This window comes from Mus caroli, unplaced genomic scaffold (assembly GCF_978045245.1).
Source record: "Mus caroli unplaced genomic scaffold, Mus_caroli_1 scaffold_19, whole genome shotgun sequence".
Taxonomy (NCBI): domain Eukaryota; kingdom Metazoa; phylum Chordata; class Mammalia; order Rodentia; family Muridae; genus Mus; species Mus caroli.
This window is the reverse complement of record NW_028227274.1, coordinates 8,103,832-8,126,986: the sequence shown is the minus strand read 5'-3', so window position 1 is coordinate 8,126,986 and position 23,155 is coordinate 8,103,832. Positions and strand designations below refer to the sequence as shown.

Below are 23,155 nucleotides of genomic sequence, written 5' to 3'. Positions count from 1 at the left end.
GATGTTTAAAATTGTATAAAGATTCTTGTGAAGTTACTGAAATAACTGCATTAATGCTGTGAAGCTGGCCACTGCAGACAGCGTGACACTCGGAGCTCTGGCAAATGACTTTCGATCTTGACTCCAGAAACTCCATTACAAGCACATGAGTCTGAGTGACACAAAAACAGTAGCCCTGTATAGCGACGTCTGTCACGCCAGACTTCTTGCCAAGCCAGTCATTCCAGAAGCAGCCAATCTGCTGGTCTCTGGCTGTGTCTGATTTCTCTGAAATAAGAATTTTTCTTCTGAGAAATTCAGAGAGTGCTGGGATTGCCCAGACAGCTGGAACAGCAGAGAGCTAGCCCAGTGCACCAAGGCACTCCACCAGAATCATTAATAGACAGCTGTAACAGCAGAGAGCTAGCCCAGAGCACCAGGATCATTAGCAAAGACCCTGCTGGGGTTTGTTGGGACTCCAGGAGAGAAGGCTAGCCAGCTCACAGCGTAAGACAAGTGATAAGCAGAAAGCTCAGAGGCCAAAGACTTCTGGGTTAGGATCTAAATCAGCCTGCTTGGTGTAGACAGGTTGAATTCCAAAGTTCTGGGCAGGTCACTTCCAGTCTGCACACAGGTTACCTGGCTTAGACTTGACTCAGCATGTCTGTAATCATGTCTGAATGGTGCCTTGCTATGCGAGCATTCTGAAGGGGCAGCCACAAGGCATCTCTCCACTGTGACTCCAATTCTCGTTGATCTGACACCCTCATGCAGGCAAACACCAGTACACATAAAATAAAAATAAATAAATGAAAAGATCTCTCTCTCTCAAAAAAAATAAATAAATAAATAAGCCAGGTGGTGAAGGCATACACCTTTAATCCCAGCAGAGACAAAGGAAAGTAGGCCTCTGAACTGGGGGCCATCCTGGTCTTCAGAGAGTTCCAGGACAGTCAGGGCTACACAGAAGCCTGTCTGAATATAAAATTTAATTTAATTTAATTTAATTTAAAAATAAAATAAAATGGATATCTAAATGCACCTATGCTGGAACATCACTGTTGTTAACGATCATGTTTGTATAACAAGTTTCTACAGTAAGTGCTAGACCATAAGTAAAGATTAGACGCATAGAAAGTACTGCTGTTAAGTTAACATTGTTAAAATGTTCTCCTCTGTTTATTCTCTCCCTAGTTCTATCCTCAGCTCAGGACAGCAATCATTGTCCAGGAACAAAAGCAGTGTGAGTGAGAGCCAAGGGTAAGGCTCTGCATTTGTTTATTTGTCTGTTTGAGTCGGGGTTGATGACTTAGAGCTGGAGTTGATTATTTACTGTTTAGATTATGTTAGCCTCAAACTTACAGAGAGCTGCCTGCCTCTGCCTCCCAAAAGCTATGCATTTTAATTTTAGTGACAGCTCTTCATAAAAAGAAATGCAAGGCATTCAACAATCATTTCAATGACCCTTGGCTCCTGTCTGTTTTGAAAATGTTTTAAAAAAATCTTTGATCTGTTCACAACACTCAGGAGGCTGAAGCTGGAGGAGTACCATGAGTTAGAAGCCAGCTTGGGTTACTCAAAGAGAGAGGCAGAGAGAGAGGCAGAGAGAGAGAGAGAGAGAGAGAGAGAGAGAGAGAGAGAGAGAGAGAGAGAGAGAGAGGCAGAGAGGCAGAGAGAGAGGCAGAGAGAGAGAGGAACAGAGTTCTGTCCCAAGAACCCAAGCATAGTGGTGTGAGTAGGTATGGCTCCCATAGACTCATGTGTTTGGATGTTTAGCCCATAGGAAGTGGCACTATTAGGTGTGGCCTTGGCGGAAGAAGTGGGTGTGGGCTTTGATTGAGGTCTCATGCTCAAGCTGTGAAGGTCACAGTCACTTTGGCTGCCTTCAAATCAAGATGTGTAGAACTCTCAGCTCCTTCTCCAGCACTGCCTGCCTGGATGCTGCCATGCTTCCTCCCATGATAATGGACTGAACCTCTGAACCTGTAAGCCAGCCCCAATTAAATGTTTGCCTTTGTAAGAATTGCCTTGGTCATGGTTTCTTCCAGCAATAAAACCCTAAGACACCAAGTAAAAGGGGGCTGCCTATAACTCAAGATCTAGTAAGATGGAAACAAAGGAAGGGTCAGGCCTTCCCATGCACTACAATCCATACATGCAAACACACATGCAAGCATACCACACACTGAGTTATATCCTCAGCCCCAAGGAAATGCTAATGCCTTTAGTGTTGTTCTTATACCTGAAAAACAATTCCAAGTTTCTGAGAAATAACTCTTCTATATGAATATTAGGCTTCACCATCCTAAAGAAAGCCAACAAACCCCAAAGTGCAGGTGTGCACCTGAAAAACATCAGCTCTTAAAGCAACAGCTGAGTCTCTCGGGAAACACAGAATTGTGTGCCAAGACTTCATAACCTTTTAATATGAGTGTGTGTGTGTGTGTGTGTGTGTGTGTGTGTGTGTGTGTGTGTGAGAGAGAGAGAGAGAGAGAGAGAGATATTGGGGGATTAGAATGAGGTGTGTATATGCCACAGCTTGTATGTGGGCAGACGATAACTTCATGGAATCAGTCTTTCTCTCCCTCCTTCCAACTCTATATGCCTTCTAGGATTGAACTCAGGATGCCAGACTTGTAATACAAGCACCTTTTGCCAGTGAGCTATCTAAGAACATGGTATTTAAACATGAAACACAACACAAGAAGCCTGGGGCTTGCAGATGTCCCTGTGGTATACACTCGGGGCAACACTAACACTCTGGCTTTTCTCTCTCACCACAGAAGGAAAAATAAAATTTAAAGTCTTTATAACAAACACTACAAAAGGCTGATGTCAAGTAAACATGCCGGCCCTTTGTCCGTGGCCCATGAGGCTGTACTTTGGTTTTGACAAAAGTAATTTAAAAGGCAATTAATAGTGTCCAAGGCCACTGAACTCAGTAATTCCACTCTGGAAATGAATTAGAAGGAAATAATCCAAAAGAAAGGAAAGGTGGCACAAAGGAAGCCATCCATTACTGGATTCCTTAAAATAGTTGAAACCATGGGAACAATCCAATACGGAATGGTCTGGAAAGCTGGGTCATCCGCTCCATGAACTATTATGCAATTATTAAAAATAATCAGATCATGTAGCAAGATGGGAAAAATCCTGTCCTACAGTGGTAAGTGAAACCCAGCAGGGCATGGATTCCGTGTTCTATGCGTCAGGAGTGGGGACGTGGGAGAGCGCTGGGCCTCCTTGCCACTTACTCCTCTCTCTGAGTGTTTTCTTTTGAATACTCTAATGGAACCGAGAATAATCAAGGCTGCTGGCTTCACAAATCAGAGGCATAAGTTAAAGGCTCAGGTGATCGAATGGGACCATTAATGAAATGAGGAAGAGGGAGGGGAGGCAGGGGCCAGAAGGGCCCAGTACATCCCTGAAACCATCTCCATGCTGCCCAGCATAAACCCAAACCTGGCAAAAACACAACTCTGCTCTAACTACCGAGCACTGCGTCCTGCTTAGAGTGACTCCCACAGCTGTTTTTAATTGCAGAGTCACTAACTCTCCTGAAGAAATCTAGCTCATCACTGGTTTTCATCTTAAATCCCTTCTCCTCAGAGGTTTTATTCATGGATCATCTGAGGAGAAAAATATCAGAAAGCACTCATAATCTTGAAACCAGTGTGTACATACACATTCACCAAGCATGGAACATTCTAGAAACGGAGGCAGAAGGAAGAGAACTGCATGGACTGTATAATAAGACCCAGTCTCCTCCCCCCACCCTGAGAACATACACAAAACCTCTCTCTGTCTCTCTCTCTCTCTCTTTTTGTCTCTCTCTCCATACCTTTCTGTGTCTGTCTCTGTCTCTGTCTCTGTCTCTCTCTCTCTCTCTCTCACACACACACACACACACACACACGTAGGCATTGTATCTCATACCTATAATTTCAGAACTCAGGAAGCTGAAGCAGAAGTGAGCCTGGGCTTGTCTTAAAGGATTTTTAAGGGGGGGGGGGCCCTGGGTACAGTGGTGAGCATCTGTAACCTCAGCACTGCAGTAGCACGAGGGTAGGGGTTCAAAGCCATTCTCCTCACCTGCATACAGGGTTGGAGGCCAACCTGTACGATGACGAGACACTATCTCACAAAAAAAAAAAAAAAAAAAAAAAAAAAAAAAAATCCAAAACAAAAAAGCAACAACAATAATAAAAATGATCTGTTAAGAATTTTAGCTGTGGTGCATGCCTTTAACCCCAGTTTTTAAGAAGCAAGTGGATCTCTGAGTTAGAAACTCCAGCCTGATCTGTTTCCTTAGTTACAGGCCAGCCAGGACTAAAGTGAGACCCTAAGTCAAAACAAACAAATCAAAGAATTTCCATGAGTTAACATTTTCCCACATCTAATTAAGTCCTTCAAAGGACTTTATCAACTGGTGGGCCTCTCTATATAGCCAAAGGCTCTTACTAGAACCGAAACAAATGTTCCTGGGAGAAAGCAGAGAAGAGCACTTAGGGGTACAGAGAGTCTAACCATCCTTCCTCCCTTCCCCAGGCAGACAGGCAGCTCAAACCAGGCAGAAACCCCCTCTCTCTCCCAGATCAAAGTGCATTGAGGACAGAATAGAAATCTGTTCTGGGTTTCCATTCACAGCTTATCTGCCCTCCACCCTCCCACAGACAACTGAAAATGGAGGAACTTCCTGTTGAAAGAATGTGTTATCAGCACCAGACTCAGCCTGGGCTTAGCATAGCATGCAAGCCAGGGTAGGTGGGAGACTGCAGGCGGGAAAATGCCCCTGGAAAGGAAGAAGCAATTCCAGGAACAACTCTGGTATATTCCAGGCTGCAACAGAAGGGAACATGAGGAAAGCCCAGTTTGCCCGTGAGGCACGTGCAGGTCATCTCACATCACCCAGCTGCTTCTCTTGAGAATAAACCATCTCTGTCTCTGTATGTCACTGGTTAAAGTTACTAAAGGATTCAGATTTGATACATTCGAGCAGTCGGGTGCTCAGAACAGCGTCTAGCACCGGCTGGCTCCCACTAGTAATCTCCTCTTTCCTGCCCTGGCCTTCACTAGGAACAGAATGTCGAACACAGCAGACAGAAGAAACACAAAGACAGCTCCGTGGGTAAAACCATGCACTGAGCAAACCTGTTCAATTTCCAAACCCAGGGAAAAGAGAGAAAACAACTCCTGAACGTTCTCCTTCACAGGATGTGGGAGGTCTGCACATGTGCTTATACACACAACATATGCATGCGCGCAGGAGCAAACAAACACACACACACACACACACCACTATTCTAATTTTGAAAAGAACAGAATGCCACCAGACATGGTGACACATGCCTTTGGGGAGGCAGAGGCAGGAGGATCAGTGAGTTCCTGGGCCAACCTGATCTAATAATGAGACCCTATCTCAAAAAGAAAAGCAAAGAAAACAAACAGAGCAAGAAAACAGATAAAGTTTTCTAGCTTATGAAATTATGTGTGCACATGTAGAAACACACACATTTGAAATGGGGCTGTGCTATGAGCCCATTCACCATCCTCCTGCCTCCCACTTCACAGGAGCTGGTATCACAGATGCATGCTACCATATATAGCATAAATTTTAATTTTGTAAGAAAACCCAATTGAAGCTATTGAAGAGATAGCTCAGTTGGTAGAACATTGCCAAGCTGCACAAAACCCTGGGTTCAATCCCGAGCACCATATACACCAGGCATGGTGGTGCTGGTGCAATGCCTGGGGAGGTCAGAAGGATCAGGTCAACGCCACATCAGCTACACACCAAGCAGCAGCCAGCATGGGTGGGCTACAGGGGTCTTACATCAAAGAAACAGCACAGAACTCTGCTAGAGTGTCTGCATTCCTTCTACAGTTCCTCTCTGCAGGAAGGGACTGTTGTCTGTGCCCAGGAAAGCTATAGATAGGGTGGGTGGTCATGCTCTGGGGTGGGGTCTGAGCTTCAAGACACTGATCTGCCTCTCCATGCATCTGAGTGAGTCTGTGCTCATGAATCCTATGTGAGGGGAAGCCAGGCATTCCTCGGTCATGCTATGCTTCTGTAGCCTCTAGGTTAGACTCCCGTGGGGCTCTCTCTAGCTCCCTTCCGCAAGAAAAAAAAAGACAAAAACACATACATGAATCCCAGCAAAGGGAAAGTACGAGTGGAAACCTGTATGCCCACTTAAAAAGGCTTATTTTGATCCAGATGGAGGCAGAATAGGACAAGGCTCAGACTCAGTAAGCTGCGAAGGTGCCATGTGGAAGGTACACATAGTCCATGAGCACTATCGTCACAGCAGAGCCGTCCTGGAGCTCACTGTCCATCACAGCATGCCAGTCTCAACTCCTCCACTCCTAAAGTGACTAGTCCCCCAAAACTGGCCTAACTCAGGGTTGGTTCAGATTCCTTCATGGAGAGCAAGTGATTCTCTAGCCACAATCCATCCTGGACAAAGAAGCAAGCCATCTTGCACCTGTGCTCCCCGAAGGGCATCTGGTAGGGAAGGCAGATAGCTCAAGGCAAACACAAACTGCCAGCGTAACTTGTCTGTGGGGTAACTTAAAGTCAATCTGGAAACCTTCTGAAGAAAAGGTTTGTGAAATTGAGATGGAGTGTTCTATTCAGTGGTTAAATGAAACTGTCCAGGACCCCAATGCCAAACCTTTAAACTGTCACCATGTTCACGTGCTTCTCAGGAGATGGGTGAGGATCAGTGGAAAAAACACAGCCAAGGTCAGAAAGATACTCAGCCACTGCAGTGGGAGCTAAGGAAATACAGGCTATAAAAATGCTATCAGAGGGGTGGGGGGAGCTTGAAAATACGGCTCCTTCATATAACACGGGAACTCCTTCACATTCCCCTTTTAGAAAGTAAAGATTTATTTCCACTCTCTGGGGGGTGGGGGGGAACAGTCGGAGTGCTATTCGAGCTTCTATTTTAAGTGTTCTTAAAGCTTCAAAGCAGTCTGTGGGCATCTCCCATTTACGCTACACAATACTCCGAAGGACCAGATGGGAGGAATTATTCTTCCCTTGTAGGAGGACACGTCTTGCCAGCTCCCTATAGACACAGGGAGCTTCAGCTAGCTCTTGGCTGCCTGAACCTGTTTCCTCCCGGCTGCTAATCTGTGAGCCCTGGAATAAAATTTAAGATCATATTCAGGCTTCCCTAAAAACCAACCACTAAATTTAATCACAACATCAAACAAATAAAGTTTGATACAATAAAAATGATACAATGAAAATGGCTTGTAACACTGGTGAAAGCTGACCATGCCAATCAATACACCAGACAGGCAGCAGGCCATTCCTCTTGAAACACCAGATACTGTCTTGGAATTCTGTTTATCACATGACATGGGTGTGGTGGCAGATTCCTATCACCACCCTTAGGAGGTGGAAACCAGAAAAATCAGGAGTTCCTGGCTAGCCTCAGCTACAAAGCAAATCTGAGGCCAGCCTGGGTTATAGGAGATTTTGTAGCAAACAGACACACAAATTGTTCTAAAGCTGGATGTGACCATTAGCTGGATTTGAGCTGTTAAGTACGACGACACCTGTCTTTGAAGTATTAGAATACGGAAAAAGTTAGCAGGTAACCCCAAACAGGAGCAAGGCTATCTGTCACACTGAGTTTAATTCGGACCCATTAAGTCTTCATTTTGCTGGTAACCCTTTTGGCAGACACCCATGAAATACATAATAAATTACTTTGATTCCAGTAAGGGAATTCATTTTCTTCAAAGACTCATTTAGCAATAACATTTCAGACCATCCTAAGCCAGCTTTCTTGTCTGTAGCTTTGTTTTCCCGTAAGATTATTTCATGTTTTGTGACAATTTTGTACATGTTTTAGAGGCAGGGATTTAAAAAAAAAAAAAAAACAGGTAAAAAAATCTTTAATTTGGGGTTGTGCAAAAAGGCAAACAAGCTCTGTTGGCGCACTTGCTTTCTGACTAATTCTGCCGTTTAGAACTCTGAGGAGCAATGAGTCACTTATTAGGTAAGCCTCTGTCTGTCATAGCTTAGGCGGGCGCATACATTGTACTGGTTCCTAATGTATATTCAAAGCCATGAGATGTTAAGGAGATAGTGGATTTTCTTACTACACACACACACACACACACACAAAATGAAAGTATTCAAAATCCTTACTTAAACATTCTCTGCTAGGGTGACTTTCAGATAGAATTACAAGTTACTAGAAATGCTGTGAACAAAGAGAGAGGGTGGCTGGTACATAGGGAATGTGAAGATAAGATGCCAGCAAAATATTTATGATCATGGTTTGCAGCATGTGGCAAGTGGGATATTAATAACTGAGCTGATTAACCAGCTCCACAGGGTAGGGGTAGGGGTAACAGCTCTGACTGAGGAGCTAGGAGACGTTGGTTCCAGTCCCGATTCAACACCAGCATGTTCTGTGACCTTAGGGAGTCGCTCAGTGTCCTGATTTATAAATGAGGCAATAATAGTGCCTAACCCCAGTGCTCAGACCACTGTGAGTGATTAACAGTTTTTAACTCTTTTTCTCGTTCTTTAGACAAGAGAGCTTGGGAATGTAAACGATGAAACTAAAAATGGACACTAGCCTCCTGGGAACTGCCTGTTTGATCATTTCATAAAACTGAGGGTTGTTGAGGTGCTTGATGGGAAAAGGCACTTGCTACCAAGTCTAACGACCTGAGTTTATCCACGGGATCTGCGTGGTGGGAAGAAAGAGAGAATGAACCTCACAAGATGTCCTCAGAACTCCAACACCAGCCATGGTCACATATATGTACATACTTATGGATACTTTGTCATAGAAACCTCAAAGTTACAAATAGCAACTTACTGTTTAATAACACTATTAAGTTTAATCTTACAAATAACATGATAATTTCTGCCTAATATCTCCCTTCCCATAATACATTTTATTTTCTATATTGATTTAATTTAGATTAAGAGGATGTGTTCATTGGTAAAACCCATGTGCTGGAGAGATGGCTCAGCTAAGAGTCTTGCTGCTACATCATTAGGATCAAGGGTGCAATCCCAGAAACCACGTTATAAAGCTCCCCAACACCTGCAACTCTAAGCCCAGGCAGGACCTCCACAGGCACCTGTGCTGGTACCTGCACACCTGTGTATACACACAAGCAGATACACCTGTACATGTAATACAAATTTTAAATAGGGCTAGAGAGATGGCTGGATGGCTAAAAGTACATACTGACTGCTCTGAAAGAACCAAGTTCGGTTCCCAGATCTAGATTGGACTGCTCAAAAATGTTTGACTTCTGGTCCAAAGGAAATAATGCTTTCTTCTGACTTCCATGGATATCTGAACTCACACGCATAAACTCATACACACTTGGCACAGACATACACACATACACCTAAGGCCAAGCACATATTCTTAATTTCAGAGGAGGCAGAAGCAGACAGATCTCTAGGAGTTTGAGACCATATGGGTCTATAGCAAGTTTCCAGTCATCCAGAGCTGTGTAGACCAGATGTGGCTATACACAGGAACACACATGGTCACTAGTTTCCCACCTATTTTAGTGGTAAGGTATTTGTTTCTTAACTTACTCACTAGGACCAGGCAAATGTAACAAAACCTTATTTCTTTTGTCTGAAGAAATCAGTGTTTTCTGCAGTAGTAGCAGCACTGATTGCCCAAGCCAGCCCTGGTCCAAATCAAAGCCTTGATCATAATGATCTTGGACCTCTTCCTCACCTTTGTGTCCCACTCAGATAAAAGCACATAAAAGATACTCTGCAAGGGCAACAAGTGGGAATTAAAGCCTTGTCTCTCCGCCCGCTAACTTACAAGGCTGGGCTGCGGAGACAGATGGCTTAGTAACTAAGAGTATTTGTTGCTTTTGCAGAAGACTCACGTTTTATTCCCACACATATGGTGGTTCACAAGCATCCAGTTCTGGGGTTGATGCCCTCTGGGTACCAGATATATATGTGGTAAACAGACATACATGTAGGCAAAACACTCATATACATAAAAAGCCAAAACAACAAATTACTTCCCAATAGAAACAGCAGGAGTCTAAGGTGGGGAAGCAGTTCAAGCCTGAAATTAAGGAGGCTAAGGTGGGAAATTCCTGTGACTTCCATACCAGCACATACATACATGCATACATATATACATACATGCATACATACATACATACATACATACATACATATATTCACATACATGCAAGCAAAGCTCTTATACACATAAAATAAAACCATTCTTTTTTTAAAAATTAAGGGCAGGATTAATATATCAATCCATATATTAATATGGGTTTAGTTTTCAGGTGCTTTGTGAGGTACATGCAAAACATTCGAATGGTGATGATGGTGTGCTGTTTCCCAGCTACAGGGGTAAGGGTAGGGCACTGAAACAGGTATTCAAGGCCAGCTTGACCATCATAGGAAAACAGACAGACAGACAGAAGACGAGCCAGAGAAATGGCTCAGTGGCTATAAGTACTTCCCGCTTTTCCACGTCTAGTTTGACTCCCAGCTCCCAGCACCCACAATTGACTCAGAACCACCTGTAGCTCTGGAGGATCCGAGACCCTCTTCAGGCCTCCATCAGCACACACATATGTGTAATACACTCACAACATATTTATGTACCATATACATAAATAAAACTGTCTTTAAAAAACCATAGCAGGCTGGGGTTGTTGCACAATTTGTAAGCACTTGTTGAGCATCCTCCAGGCCCAGGGTGTGGTATCCGACACCACAGGGGGAAAGAAGGTAGGAGAAGTGGTAACTTTCTGCCCCAGGGCCAGCAATAACATCTTAGTAAACCCAAACTGATTCCAACACAATAGAGAAAAATCTTATAATAAAAATTTTCACATTGGTAGCCCAAGCACTGAGGAGACAGGCAGATCTCTAAGTTTGGGGCCAGCATGGTCTACAGAGTGAGTTACAGGACAGTCAGAATTATACAGCAAAACCATGTCTCAAAAAACAAAAGCCACGCTTCCGAATTACACCACAGGTTGCAAATGTCCATACAGAATTCTAGCACCTGGAGGGCCAAAACAGACAGGAGGATCAGAAGTTCAAGGCCAGTCTCAGATAAGTTTGAGTCCAGACACCTATGTAAGACCACGTCACCAAAAAACAATGTCCCGGACTAGAGAGATGATCCAAGGCTTCAGACCACTTGTTGCCCTTGCAGAGGACTGGGGGTTCGATTCTCAGCACCTACATGGTGGCTCACAACCATCACAACCCCAGACTGTAGTTCAGGGATTTCTGCAAGCACCAGGCACATACACACATGCAGGTAAAATACTCATGCACAAAAATTAAACAAGCTTTTTTTAAACATCTATGAAAAGAACTTCAAATATTAACCTACCCACTTGATGCACTTTCTTCTGAAGGTTTCACAAAGCTTATTTTGGTCTATCCTAAAAAGTGTCTGTCCCCTAAGTCACTGCTGCTGAGAATAAGCACTTAAGGGTGTATGTTAACTCTTTCAACTCGCCACAAAGCTCAGAGGTGCCTGCAGCAGGGAAGGGAGGCCAGTGTCTACAGAGCATCCTACAAGTGCTAGAGAAACAGAAACACGACACCTATTAAAATTCTGAGACCCAGACGGTATGGAATAAGGGATACACGCTCTTCTGCCTCTTTGTGTATCATTAACAAGAAACACAAGTAAGGAAACCTGTTTCCCACCACAGCAGAACTCCTGTTTCTGTTGGAGGAACAGCAGGGCAGCCCCCTGTGCTCCCCACCCTCAAGCCTGAGGCTGACAAACCTCCATGTAAGGGTGTGAGTTCAGCATACATCTCGAGATTCCGGGAGAGAGGGAAAACATGCCTAGGAAACAGGCAAGCAGGAGCATGCTGGCATTGTTTATTTCAATTATCAAAATACTTCAAAACAAAAATATGGTCATTGTTGGAGTCCAACAGACAGAGAGAAAGCACACCTGTCATGGAAGCCAGGGTTAGCTAAAGTTCATTATTTACAGATGAACATAGTTTGGGCTTTACTTACTGCTGACTTGACAGGGCTTTGAAATATTTTTTAAAACTTGGAGTTTCTTTAAAAAAAAAAAAAAAAAAAAACTCATTCCTCCCTCTGGCTTCTAAACATTCAATCCTTGCATTCCAGCTACACCAAATTCAAACAGCCAGCCTTTGGTTCCATGGACTGCTAGTCCTCCTTCCTGGGTACTTGTATTACGTTTTGTTTTTAGTTCTTAGTTACTTTATTGATTGTGGGTGCTTGCATGTGAACGACACTTTATTAGTGTGGAAGTCAGGACAACTCTGGGGAGATTTCTCTTACCTCTACCACCTGTGCCCTGGAACTGAATTCAAATCTATCAGGGTAGGCTATGGTCATCTTTACAAAAAAAACAAAAACAATAACAAAAACCAATCTCACCAGCTCTCAATCCCCATCTTTCTCTCCCAAACCCTACTCAATTGAGGAAGGGGTACACAAAATACATTATGCAAAAAATCTCAAATGGCTAATTTTTTATGAGGAAAAGAATCCTAGCAACTATTTAGGCGAAGGGGAACACGCCTGTAATCCCAACACATGCCAGGAACTCCCTGGCTAGGAACTCAGGAGTTTGGAGTCACCACTGGCTTCATAGGCTGTTACAAGACACTTAAAAGACTAGGGGCTAAAGAGATGGCCCAGCACTTAAGGGCACTGTCTGCTGTTCCAGAGGGCCCAAGATTCCCAGCACCCTCATGGTGAACCACAATATAACTGCATTTCCAGAGGATCCCACCTTCCTGACCCCGAGGCCTCCTTGGGCACGCATGCGTGCATGTGCACACACACACACACACACACACACACACAAAACACCCATCCATACACATAAAACAAAATATTTTTAAAACTAACTAAATATTACTGAGTTGCTTCACGTTCTGCTCTCCATAGGTTCTTTCCAGCTGCGGCCAGAGCCCCCTCTGCCCTCTACTGCTTTGCTTACCCTGGCACTTAAGTCTGACTGGCAGAGAAAGACCACGTGTCTGCGTGCATGCCACTCCACCATATTATGAGCAGTTCCGGGGAGGAGATCTTGTTTTCCTCCCCTATACATCCACACTTCTCAACACCCAGCAAAGCAGAAGTGAACTAGATATTTACCAACGCCACAGTGCAATGTTACAAGTTTAATGATGACTGATAACATAATCTCAAGTTTCTTAAGTAATTATTGATGCTATTTTTAGGCAGGCAAAATATGTTCATCGATTCTTTATGCTCACACATTAATTCTCTGTACATAGCCCATGCTGGCCTCAACCTGGAGAGTCTCCTGCCTCAATTTTTGGAGTTCTGAGATTACAGTTATGAGCTACCACTCTAAGCAGGTGAGTGTCACAAATGTACACACACACACACACACAGAAACACATACAGTGTTAGCCTTCGAAGTCACAGGGTTAAAAAGACTACTGGCCAGATGGCCAGATGGCCAGATGTATATTACGTGTCTAACAATGACTGAAACTGTACAGTTAACCTTTTACTCCTAGACAACAATAACAAAAAGTTTATATCTTGGTCAATACCTGGAATTAAAGAAATATTTGTGGTTGTTTTGTTTTGTTTTATTCTGTTTTGATTGATTGGTTGGTTGATTGGGGAGGTTTTCTGATATAGGGTTTCTCTGTGTAGCCCTGGCTGTCCTGGAACTAGCTTTGTAGACCAGGCTGGCCTCAAACGCACAGAGATCCACCTGCCTCTGCAGGTGTGTGTTCCCTTATGCCCAGCCCAAAAAGAAAAAAAAAAAAAAGACACAGTCTCAGTCCGTAACACACCTGGAACTCTTGTGTTTCATGGCCTTGAACTCAGAGATCAGCCTGAACACTGACATTAAGAACTAGTACCGCCGGGCGTGGTGGCGCACGCCTTTAATCCCAGCACTCGGGAGGCAGAGGCAGGCGGATTTCTGAGTTCGAGGCCAGCCTGGTCTACAAAGTGAGTGCCAGGACAGCCAGGGCTACACAGAGAAACCCTGTCTCGAAAAACCAAAAAAAAAAAAAAAAAAAAAAAAAAGAACTAGTACCACCACGTCCAGCAGATTTTTAGTATTTTTATATGCCATTTTTAAATACCAAATTCTGCTGTCAATTAGGTCAATTAAGTGTTTTTCAATAACAAACGTTGCCATGGTAAGGCAGACTGTTGCTAGCATGCTTGGTAGTAAGCACATGCATCATGCATTCCTCTTCACATTGATCGATCCCAGGCTGTAAATGGCCAAAATTTAACTACATGTTAAAGACCACGCATGGTGGTGAACATCTTTAATCCTAGCACTTGGGAGGCAGAGGCAGATAGATCTCTTTGAGTTCAAGGCCAGCCTGATCTACACACAAGTTCCAGGACAGCCAGGGCTACACAGTGAGGCCCTGACCATGTTTTAAGAGGGTTGAGGATATCACTCAATGTATAACATTTGCCTAGCATCTATAAGGACCTGGACTCAGACCCTAGTACTGCAGAATAAAAAGAAAAAAATATAAAGAATAGGCAGTAAGATGGCCCACAGGAAAACTGCTTGTCACAGAAGCCTGACCACCTAGTGTAATCTCTGGAACATAGTGGAGAGAAGCGACTTCACAAAGTTGTGCTCTGACCACCTGTGCTTAGAGACAAACAGAGAGGAGTCCTTCCCATACCCCATTGCTGCTGGGAAGGGATCTGGGGCCTGGCTCAAGCTATAGCAGTAGACAAGACAGTCTCACTCCAGTGTCCCTTGGCCAAGAGAACCCAAGAACCTGGTGCCAGTGTAAATGGTCCACAAGGCAAGGAGCCAGCTAGAAATGACACCAGGCAGCCTGCCACCACTGGTTTCCCAAAGGGAGAAGAAGAACAACACGGGGGCTGCTGTACCTGTGTGTGAAACACTGTTTGATTTTCACCAAGGAAAGGTAGACATGTCACCTTGTCATCTCTCAGCAGAGTGATGGATGTGTGGCTCCAGCCCCACCATCTGTGCCTGAGATTCCCTGATTCTGTCGTCCAGTTATCATTGCACCTCACAGTTCGAATTTCTTACTACACCAATCACAGGCAATGATGGAAGTCAGTGGCTGTGAACCATTCTCGAGTGAGACTTGTGCCCTGAGCCAGTGAAGACACCGTAGTGTAACACCAGACTCCAGCTTGTATGGGAACCTCATGTTTTCTTCAATTACAGTGAGACACAGAATCCACCGTGGATCAGTCAGAGCTAGTGGCTTACCAGTAGACACTGAGACCCAGATAGGAAAAAAAAGACATACTTCTGTCAGTGCAGCCACCTATAAAAGCACTTCCGCTGGCTGCTCACAGGCTTTATAATTCTCTCCTCAGCCGTGCAGCTGCTACACTGACCATACCACAGGACCACAGACATTCATCACAGCCAGATAAAGCACCAGAAAGTGCTAAGGGCCAAAGAGGCACGAAAGGGTCTCCTCGATAACAAACTAGAAGGGACAAGCCGCCTGCAATTACTCTTCACGTGGGACAATATCTAAAGGTAGCCTAGTTCCTCACAGAAAGTTAGGAGCAGCTTATGAGGACATCAATGGTACGGTTGCCATGCAGGGAAAGGCTGCTCGTCTCTGTGGCAACCTGGTATTCTCTGCGGGAGTCTGGTAAGGAGTAGAGAGGAGAAGCAACCCCATCCAGGGCCGATGGGAGGTGATGTCACCCAGCTCTACCCCAGCTGCCTGGAGAGCTGCCACAGGCTCTCCAGGCCCCACGGAGGTTTCAGAGCTAGGATCTTGAGGGTCTGCATCCTTGGAAAGGCCTCTCCAGAGTCCCCACTAAAGTCTTACTGCTCTGCCTACTGGTCTCTAGAAGGATGCTGTTCGTCCTCACCCGGTCAGGTTAGGTTCCTCTTCCAGCTTTTTCCAACAGACTGGATTTATTAAAAGCAATTTTGAATTTTTACATCACAAAACCACAAGAGCAAATCTGACTACATTCACAATAGCACCATTCCCCAAGCAAACACAGGAAGCCTATGGCATTAACATTCAAACTAAGCTTTAGCCACTCGAACTGGTCACTACCTTCCCCAACAGTCACTTGGGGCTAACCACAGACAATGGCTCCTTAGTACACCGGAGAAAATAAAACATCATTTTGCCCCATTTACCTACACAATCTGAGGATCTAAGAGTAACAAGTAACAAAATGGCTTTACCACTTCAGGTAACTGGAGCTGCAGTCAACCCACCACGTCATGAATGCAGGAGGCAGGGGTGGGCTAACGGGTCCAGGTACTGGCTGGCTGACTCCACAAAGCTGTCCCCTGGTTTCTACATGTATATGTGGCACACATACATAATAAGCACATGAATATCCCACATATGTAGTCACACACATATGCAATACCCCCCAACACACACACAATCCTTCACATTTATGAAAGCTCCTTAACCTAATATTTGCAACAAACAGAACCAGCTGGAAGACTGAGCGTCATGGCACACACCTTTAATCCCAACAGAGGCAGAGGCAGATGAACATCTTTGAGGAAACTTGGTCTACACAGAGTTCTGTGTCAGACAGGACTAGGGACCCTGTCTCAAAAATGTAAAAAATTTTTGCTACATTATTCTTTCACTATGGCCATTCAGCAAATATTTATAGAAATGTATTATATACCAGCTACAATGTTTTTAATTCTTTGACAATTTCATACATGTATAGAATAATGTTCAATAATTTCAATCTGTTTTCATTAAAGGAATTTGGTCCACAAAAAAAAAAAAAAAAACATCAAATCATCTCAAATATAGAGTACTGTTTTTAGTATGTTAATTTGGATTTGTGTCTGAGGTGTGACCAAAGCAGAGATAGAGCCTATCAAAGCTCCCAGACACCTCTAGCGTTGTGCTTTCAGTTTCCCCTGTGGCTATTGTACAGAGACACGAGTTTCCAGGGCCCACACCCAGAAATTTTGACTAAAAAAATCTAGGGTGGAGCTTAGAAATCTGCAGTATTTTGAAGTACCCTAAACAATCCATGGTCCAACTATACAACCAACAGCTTCTAGATAAACAAGGGTGTTATTCCTAGTGTAATCCTGGCTGAAAGGGAAGCATTTTGGCTATACTCATTTCTAGAGTCCTGCTCGAGGGCTGGGGATGTGCCTGAAAGGACTTCTGTGGAACACAGGGCTGAAGGCTGAGGGAGGTCAGGTGACCTGGATGGACATTTAGAGTGGGTTCCCATCACAGTTTGACAGAAACTGACAGGTACTGCATGTCATTGCTGAAATGACCCTTTGGGATTAATGGCCGCTGGAAGCTGCAGGTCTCCCAGCAAGAGCAGTGTGAACAACTGCAGAGGGCCTTGCCTTGATTGAATCTGAGACAGTAAATCTGCAGTTGATAGACACCTAGTCATTTTACTCATCTAGGTTAGGAATATATAGTGACTCTCACAAGCAAACAATCAAGGAAGGAGGGAGAGAGGGGGGGAGGGAGGGAGGGAAGGAAGGAGAGAGAATGAAGAGAAACACAAACAGGACCAATCTGAAGCTTTAGCACTTCTTTCTTTGGGCTAATAATCTAAGCACTAAAAAAGCTGGACCTTAATTAAGAGGTTTGTAAAGTACTTAAGTTTTGACTTTTTGTTTACAATCAAATATGATTTCCTTTGAAAAAATATTCTTAGGTACCCATTCACTAAATTGTTGGTTCAGATTATTATACTGCTGATAAGATAAAATGTAAGATAATTTAATGCAGAACAACCCCCTCTGGAGTACCAAGCTGCTTTCACACTTACCCCTGAGGCGGTCGCTTGTGTAGAAGGAGAAGTATTTTTGGTGCAGTCATCTGAATTAGAAGAAGAGGAAGTAGGAGTCATAGGGACAGAGCCACTGCTGTTACCTGCAAGAGAAGAGCAGTGAGCCCGCCTACCTCCAGGGTCAAAACCAGAGAAAACACTTTCCAAATAAAAGGGCATTTTATCATACTTACCGGAGCAAGCTTTTGACTTATTTATATTTTTAGGTTTTCGTTTCCTGGTTTGAATTCCTTCTTTTTTCATAGCAAGTGGTCGAGGCACCTAAAAAATGTTCACACCGATCTTACATGTAAGATTACACTGAAGGGAATTTAGACAAAAGATGATTTTAGCTCTGAAAGCCCTCATTTTAAAGTACCCGGGATCTCGAAAAACCAAAACAAAATAAAAATAAAGTACCGGGGAATGGAGCTCAGGGGGCAGAAGGCTTACGTGGCCCTAGGTTCAATCCCCAGGCCCACAGCAAATAAGAAATCTTTTCTTTTCAGTACTAAGGACTCAGGTGCCCTAGGGGAACATTACTGAGCTACATCGCTAGGTTTAAACTAATTAAAGACTTTGGCAAAAATTTCATCCACATGTGTGTGGAAACAGAAGCTATCAGATATCACTTCTTCAGACAAATGCCTTTGCTAAATTTCTTAAAACGTAAGATTTATAATAATCATTATTTTGATATATATATATATATATATATATATATATAGAGAGAGAGAGAGAGAGAGAGAGAGAGGGAGAGAGAGAGAGATCATAAATGCATAAAGATTTCCCCTTTCTCCAACAAACAGAGATTCTTTCAGGAAAAACAATATAGTTTATCATGGACAATTTAATATTTTCAACTTTATGTTTATTATCTGAAATAACAATTATAGAGCAAATATTTCTTGTATGAATCTTTACTTTTAATATCCTTATTTAAAAGAGATCAAATACCTTCTCCCTACAACACAGGTTATTTACTTTAAAGGGCTGATCATTATTAGCCAGTGGCTCATGCGGAAAATCCCAGCACTTAGAAGGCTCAGAGACAGATACTCCGCTGTACTCTGGGCTGTGTGTTCAAGGTCAGCCTAGGCTATAGAATGAAACCTTAGCTAGAACCAGACAAACATATTGAAATTTACAATAAGTTGTGTAGGCTCTAACAGAAGCTATCAGATATAACTTCTTCAGACAAATGCCTTTGCCAAATTCTTAAAACTTAAGATTTATAATAATCATTTTTTGCTACCAATTTTGAAGTATTCACTTTACATTTCTTTTCTTTTTCTTGCTACAGGCTTCTCTGTGTAGCCCTGGCTATCTTGGATTAAAGGCATTCACGGTTACACTTGGCTCATTTTCACATTTCTAAAATGTAGAGATGTTTTACAGAGAATGTTAGTGCCGGATTAGTTGGTAGTGGGTTTTATCTCCTGGCTCCTTAGTGACTGAACTGACTAGGTCACATTACAATTAAGAGCAGCTTGAATTCGCTACAAGGCATATGTACACACACATATTCACTTTACACCTTTTTTCATTTGCTAATTCTGTCATGATTAAAATTTTACAATTCAGGTGCTAGTTGTATGTATGGATAAACAGGAGAGAGAGACATACCCCATGGAGTTTCATATAGAGCCCGCAAGCATTGCACACAGGCTCACCCTCAGCATTTCTACGCCATAAGGTAGTGGTTGTGGTGTGACAGTTGGCACAGGACAGTCCAAGCCGCCGTGATGAAGGCTAAAAAAACAGCACGTAAGACGGTAAGTAGAGAAATGTGACCTTTACATATTTTAATGGTTTTATATGTACATCAACTTTCTATCTTCAAAACCACTTTTCCTGTTAATTATACATAAAATGTCTTGTCAGAAAAAAAAATCAGTCAAATATAATTAGGCAGACTTCCTGGACTAGAAATCTTGAGGACTGCATAGTATGCTTACTCCCACAGGTAATTCTCTCCCCCAGCCTGTTACTGCATGGCACACAACAGCCTGGAAGCAATCATACATTGACCATGCTAAGCATGCACAGCATCATGCCTGTGTCCATAGTGACTGATTCTCTAAGAAGTCAGGTTTCCACACATTGCGGTTGGGGAATTAGATCTTAAAGTTGCCCCAAACAGAGCTAAATTCTAGAACATTAACAAGAATACAACCAACCACAACAGTCTGAATCCTGAAGCGCAATAAAAGCCACTAATGTGCTAAATAGCTTTGGTCATTAGATAGAGCCACATCTATTTTGCAGGCACATGTAGGAAAAAAGTCACCCAGAAACCACAAAAAGATGAGTGAGAGTCTGAGAGGGTAAGTCCTTAACCTCAGCACTAAGGTGGCAGGGTTGGGGTGGAGGAGAGGAGAGGAGAGGAGAGGAGAGGAGAGGAGAGGAGAGGAGAGGAGAGGAGAGGAGAGGAGAGGAGAGGAGAGGAGAGGAGAGGAGAGGAGAGGAGAGGAGAGGAGGAGAAAAAAAGTCAAGATCTGAATAAAGAAATACTCTTGGTATTGTCATCCTAGTGCCTAAATTCTGCTATATCTGTTTTACCAAAGATTCACACACATTTGGTAACATTCTTTTAGTATACTGCCTTGTATATGATGATGTTGACACACTTTTATTTGTCCCAATTATTCTTCAATATAAATAGTTAAGTTAACTGGTACCACCAGTGCAAGCCACATATAATGCTGCCCTTTATGATCCTAACATTCTTAAAAGAATAAATTTCCTCTAGATCACTACAGGAGGGTGGGGTGTTAATATAGTCATCTCCCAGGAAGAAAATATATGATTTTTATTTAGATTCTCAAACAAATTGTTTAAAATTATTAAAAACAAGTTGTGCTATGACCAGATGCATATATGTGTATATGTAACAAAATTCCAAAAGCTATAGAAAATTATAAAGAATTGGAAAAGATATGTTGGGCATATATATTGGATATTTAAGAGTCAGAGATTCAGGTTCCAATTTCTTTGCAGACAAATATAAATGATTAAACAGGATTTTTCATTTATAGTTCACATCTGTTCTATTAGGTTAGCATCCTTTACAATCAAGTTGTAAAAACAAGGACACAGTCATGAGCCCCTTAGCTCTGTACCGTTTCTAAGAACTTGGGGCTAATAGTTCTCAGGATATGGTGAAAATGCACACACTTGGCAGATAGAACGGCTTAAGAAATTGCTTTGCTAAAGCAAATGTGTGTGTGTGTGTGTGTGTGTGTGTGTGTGTGTGTGTGTGTATAAGCAAACCTTACACAGCAGCAGCAGAGGCTTCTTCTCTCCCTCCTCCCCCTCTTTGGGACTCAAGGGAAGCAAGTTTCCAGATGAGCACTCCTTTCTCTCCATAAATGTGAAATTAGTGAAGGACAAAATGATCCGTTTTATAAATGAGCCATTTATGACAGTTTCCAGTGGAATTTGGAGCCGATGTGGAGCAAAATTGTTATCAGAATTTGCCATTATAACCAAGAGCTTTATGACTGTCAACTGCAGTTTGTAAGTGAAGGCAGTCTCAATAAACATGTGAAATGAAGGTGAGCAGGTTGTAAAAGTTCCTTGAAACAAGCGACCTCAGGTCTGTTCCTCACTGACAAGGAATTCAAGTTACACCATAAATGTCTTATTTTGCAATGTAATACAAGTTCAAATTCACAGTGATTGGTTCTGTTCTGCTGGCTAAACAAACTGGGGCTCAATATTCTGTTTCTGAGAACTAAGCCAGATTCACCAAACCATAAGCCCTCAAAGAGAACCAATTGATAGTGGCACGCCCTACAGTTGGCATCATTTATAACCCATTCACAAAGCATATGGGCTGACCTTGCTTACTGCCAAGACACCTGCCACACGGAAAGAAAACTAATTGATTTACAAACGTTTAAATTGGTTTTCTTATGGGTGACAGTTATTTTTTACCTGTGAGTGCATGAAATAAATGAACTTTTTAAATACGGTTGTTAGTTAATCAAATGTGTAACTCAACAAGAACCTAAAAACTACCACATGTACACCAAGTTTTTGCTCAGTTTTGAGAAAAAAAAAAAAGTTAGCTTTCAGAGCTCAGCTTGGACTCTGCATGAATGTAGCTTTCCCTCTAGAAAGTAACGTTTCATTGTTCATGCTTTGTCTGATAAATGAAAGCAAGAACTTCCTTAGAATATTTTCTTTTTAATAAAAAAAGTACAGGAGGATCTCGAAAGCCCCGGAGTCAATCACATCCTGAATTTAAGGAAACTCTTTAAAGAAAACCCTAAACGGGGGAAAGTTGTAACAAGCTTAAAGCACATTCCACTCAAATTAACCTCAGCTACTTTATTTTAAATGCATTAAAAACAAAACAATCATAAAACTAATTGCCTCTCCTTAAGGTGTCAGACTTACACTGTGATGCAATTCCGCTCTAATCTATTTAACACAAACAACATGTATAGCGTTTGTTCTGCTAATTAGAGAATAACAATTAAATAAATTACCTGGGTCCTTAAGATGTCTGGCATCTAATTGCAAAGCATCTACTTTAAATGGCATTTAGAATACTATTAGTTGGGGCTAGACAAATGTTAGCCTTAAGGTGCAATCCATGAAAACTTGCCTCCCCCACCCACCTCTCTCTTCCTCTCTCTCTCCCTCTCTCTCTCTCTCTCTCTCTCTCTCTCTCTCTCTCTCTCTCTCTCTCCTTTTCTTTTCTTTCATTTCAAACTTTATATCTCCTAACAAATGACTGTATTAGCTTAATCATGGAAAAAAGGTAAGAATTCCCCATACTTATTTAAAAGATGGCAAACGCTTGAATTGGTGACATTCACAATTTGGGAAGACTGTGTACCTATCTGCAACAGCCAGATTTCAAAATAACCAATGTTTGAGCAAATAAATCTTCACCATACTGGGGGCAATTTAAAAGGCAGAGGAATGGGGAGCTAAACCTGGATCTCCAAGGAAGGGCAAACAACCCAAAGAGGTAGAGCAATTCAAAGCACTGCGGAACTAGGCTGCCCCTGACAGCTGACCCGAAGCAGAGCGATTCTGAGGTATCCCACTAACTGGTCAGGTGTTGAAGCTTTCTCCAAACCAGCAAAGAAGACATAAGGCCAGACCTTCTTTTGTCTACTTTTGCTCGGCAGATTTTACCTGCACCCCCAATTTCTTGGGTATCCATTTGTATACTGGCCAAGAATATCTCTTTAAGGTAAAATATGCGTGTGCTTTTATAAAAAAAATGAGAGGCAGCACCTGGGCTGATGGTGCAGTTCAGGAGCAGAGCACTGTCTTGCCTGATCTCGGTTCGATGCCGGGTATTGGAAGTGGAAGAGAGGCTGCTACCAGCTGCCTCTTTCCTTTCCTTTCCTTTCC

At 42.8% G+C, this 23,155-nt stretch overlaps 1 protein-coding gene across 4 annotated transcripts in view; it reads right to left on the bottom strand.

Moving 5' to 3' along the window:
• Positions 1–23,155, bottom strand: part of Gata6 (GATA binding protein 6) — a 32,935-nt gene that overhangs the window by 2,855 nt on the left and 6,925 nt on the right. For all 4 annotated transcript variants that reach the window (XM_021150661.3, XM_085833381.1, XM_029471963.2 and 1 more), the window contains exons 4-6: positions 19,406–19,531; positions 17,974–18,061; positions 17,780–17,883 (exon numbers count right to left, since the gene is read on the bottom strand). In XM_021150661.3, coding sequence (XP_021006320.1) covers positions 17,780–17,883; positions 17,974–18,061; positions 19,406–19,531 — 318 coding nt within the window. The remainder of the gene's footprint in view (positions 1–17,779; positions 17,884–17,973; positions 18,062–19,405; positions 19,532–23,155) is intronic.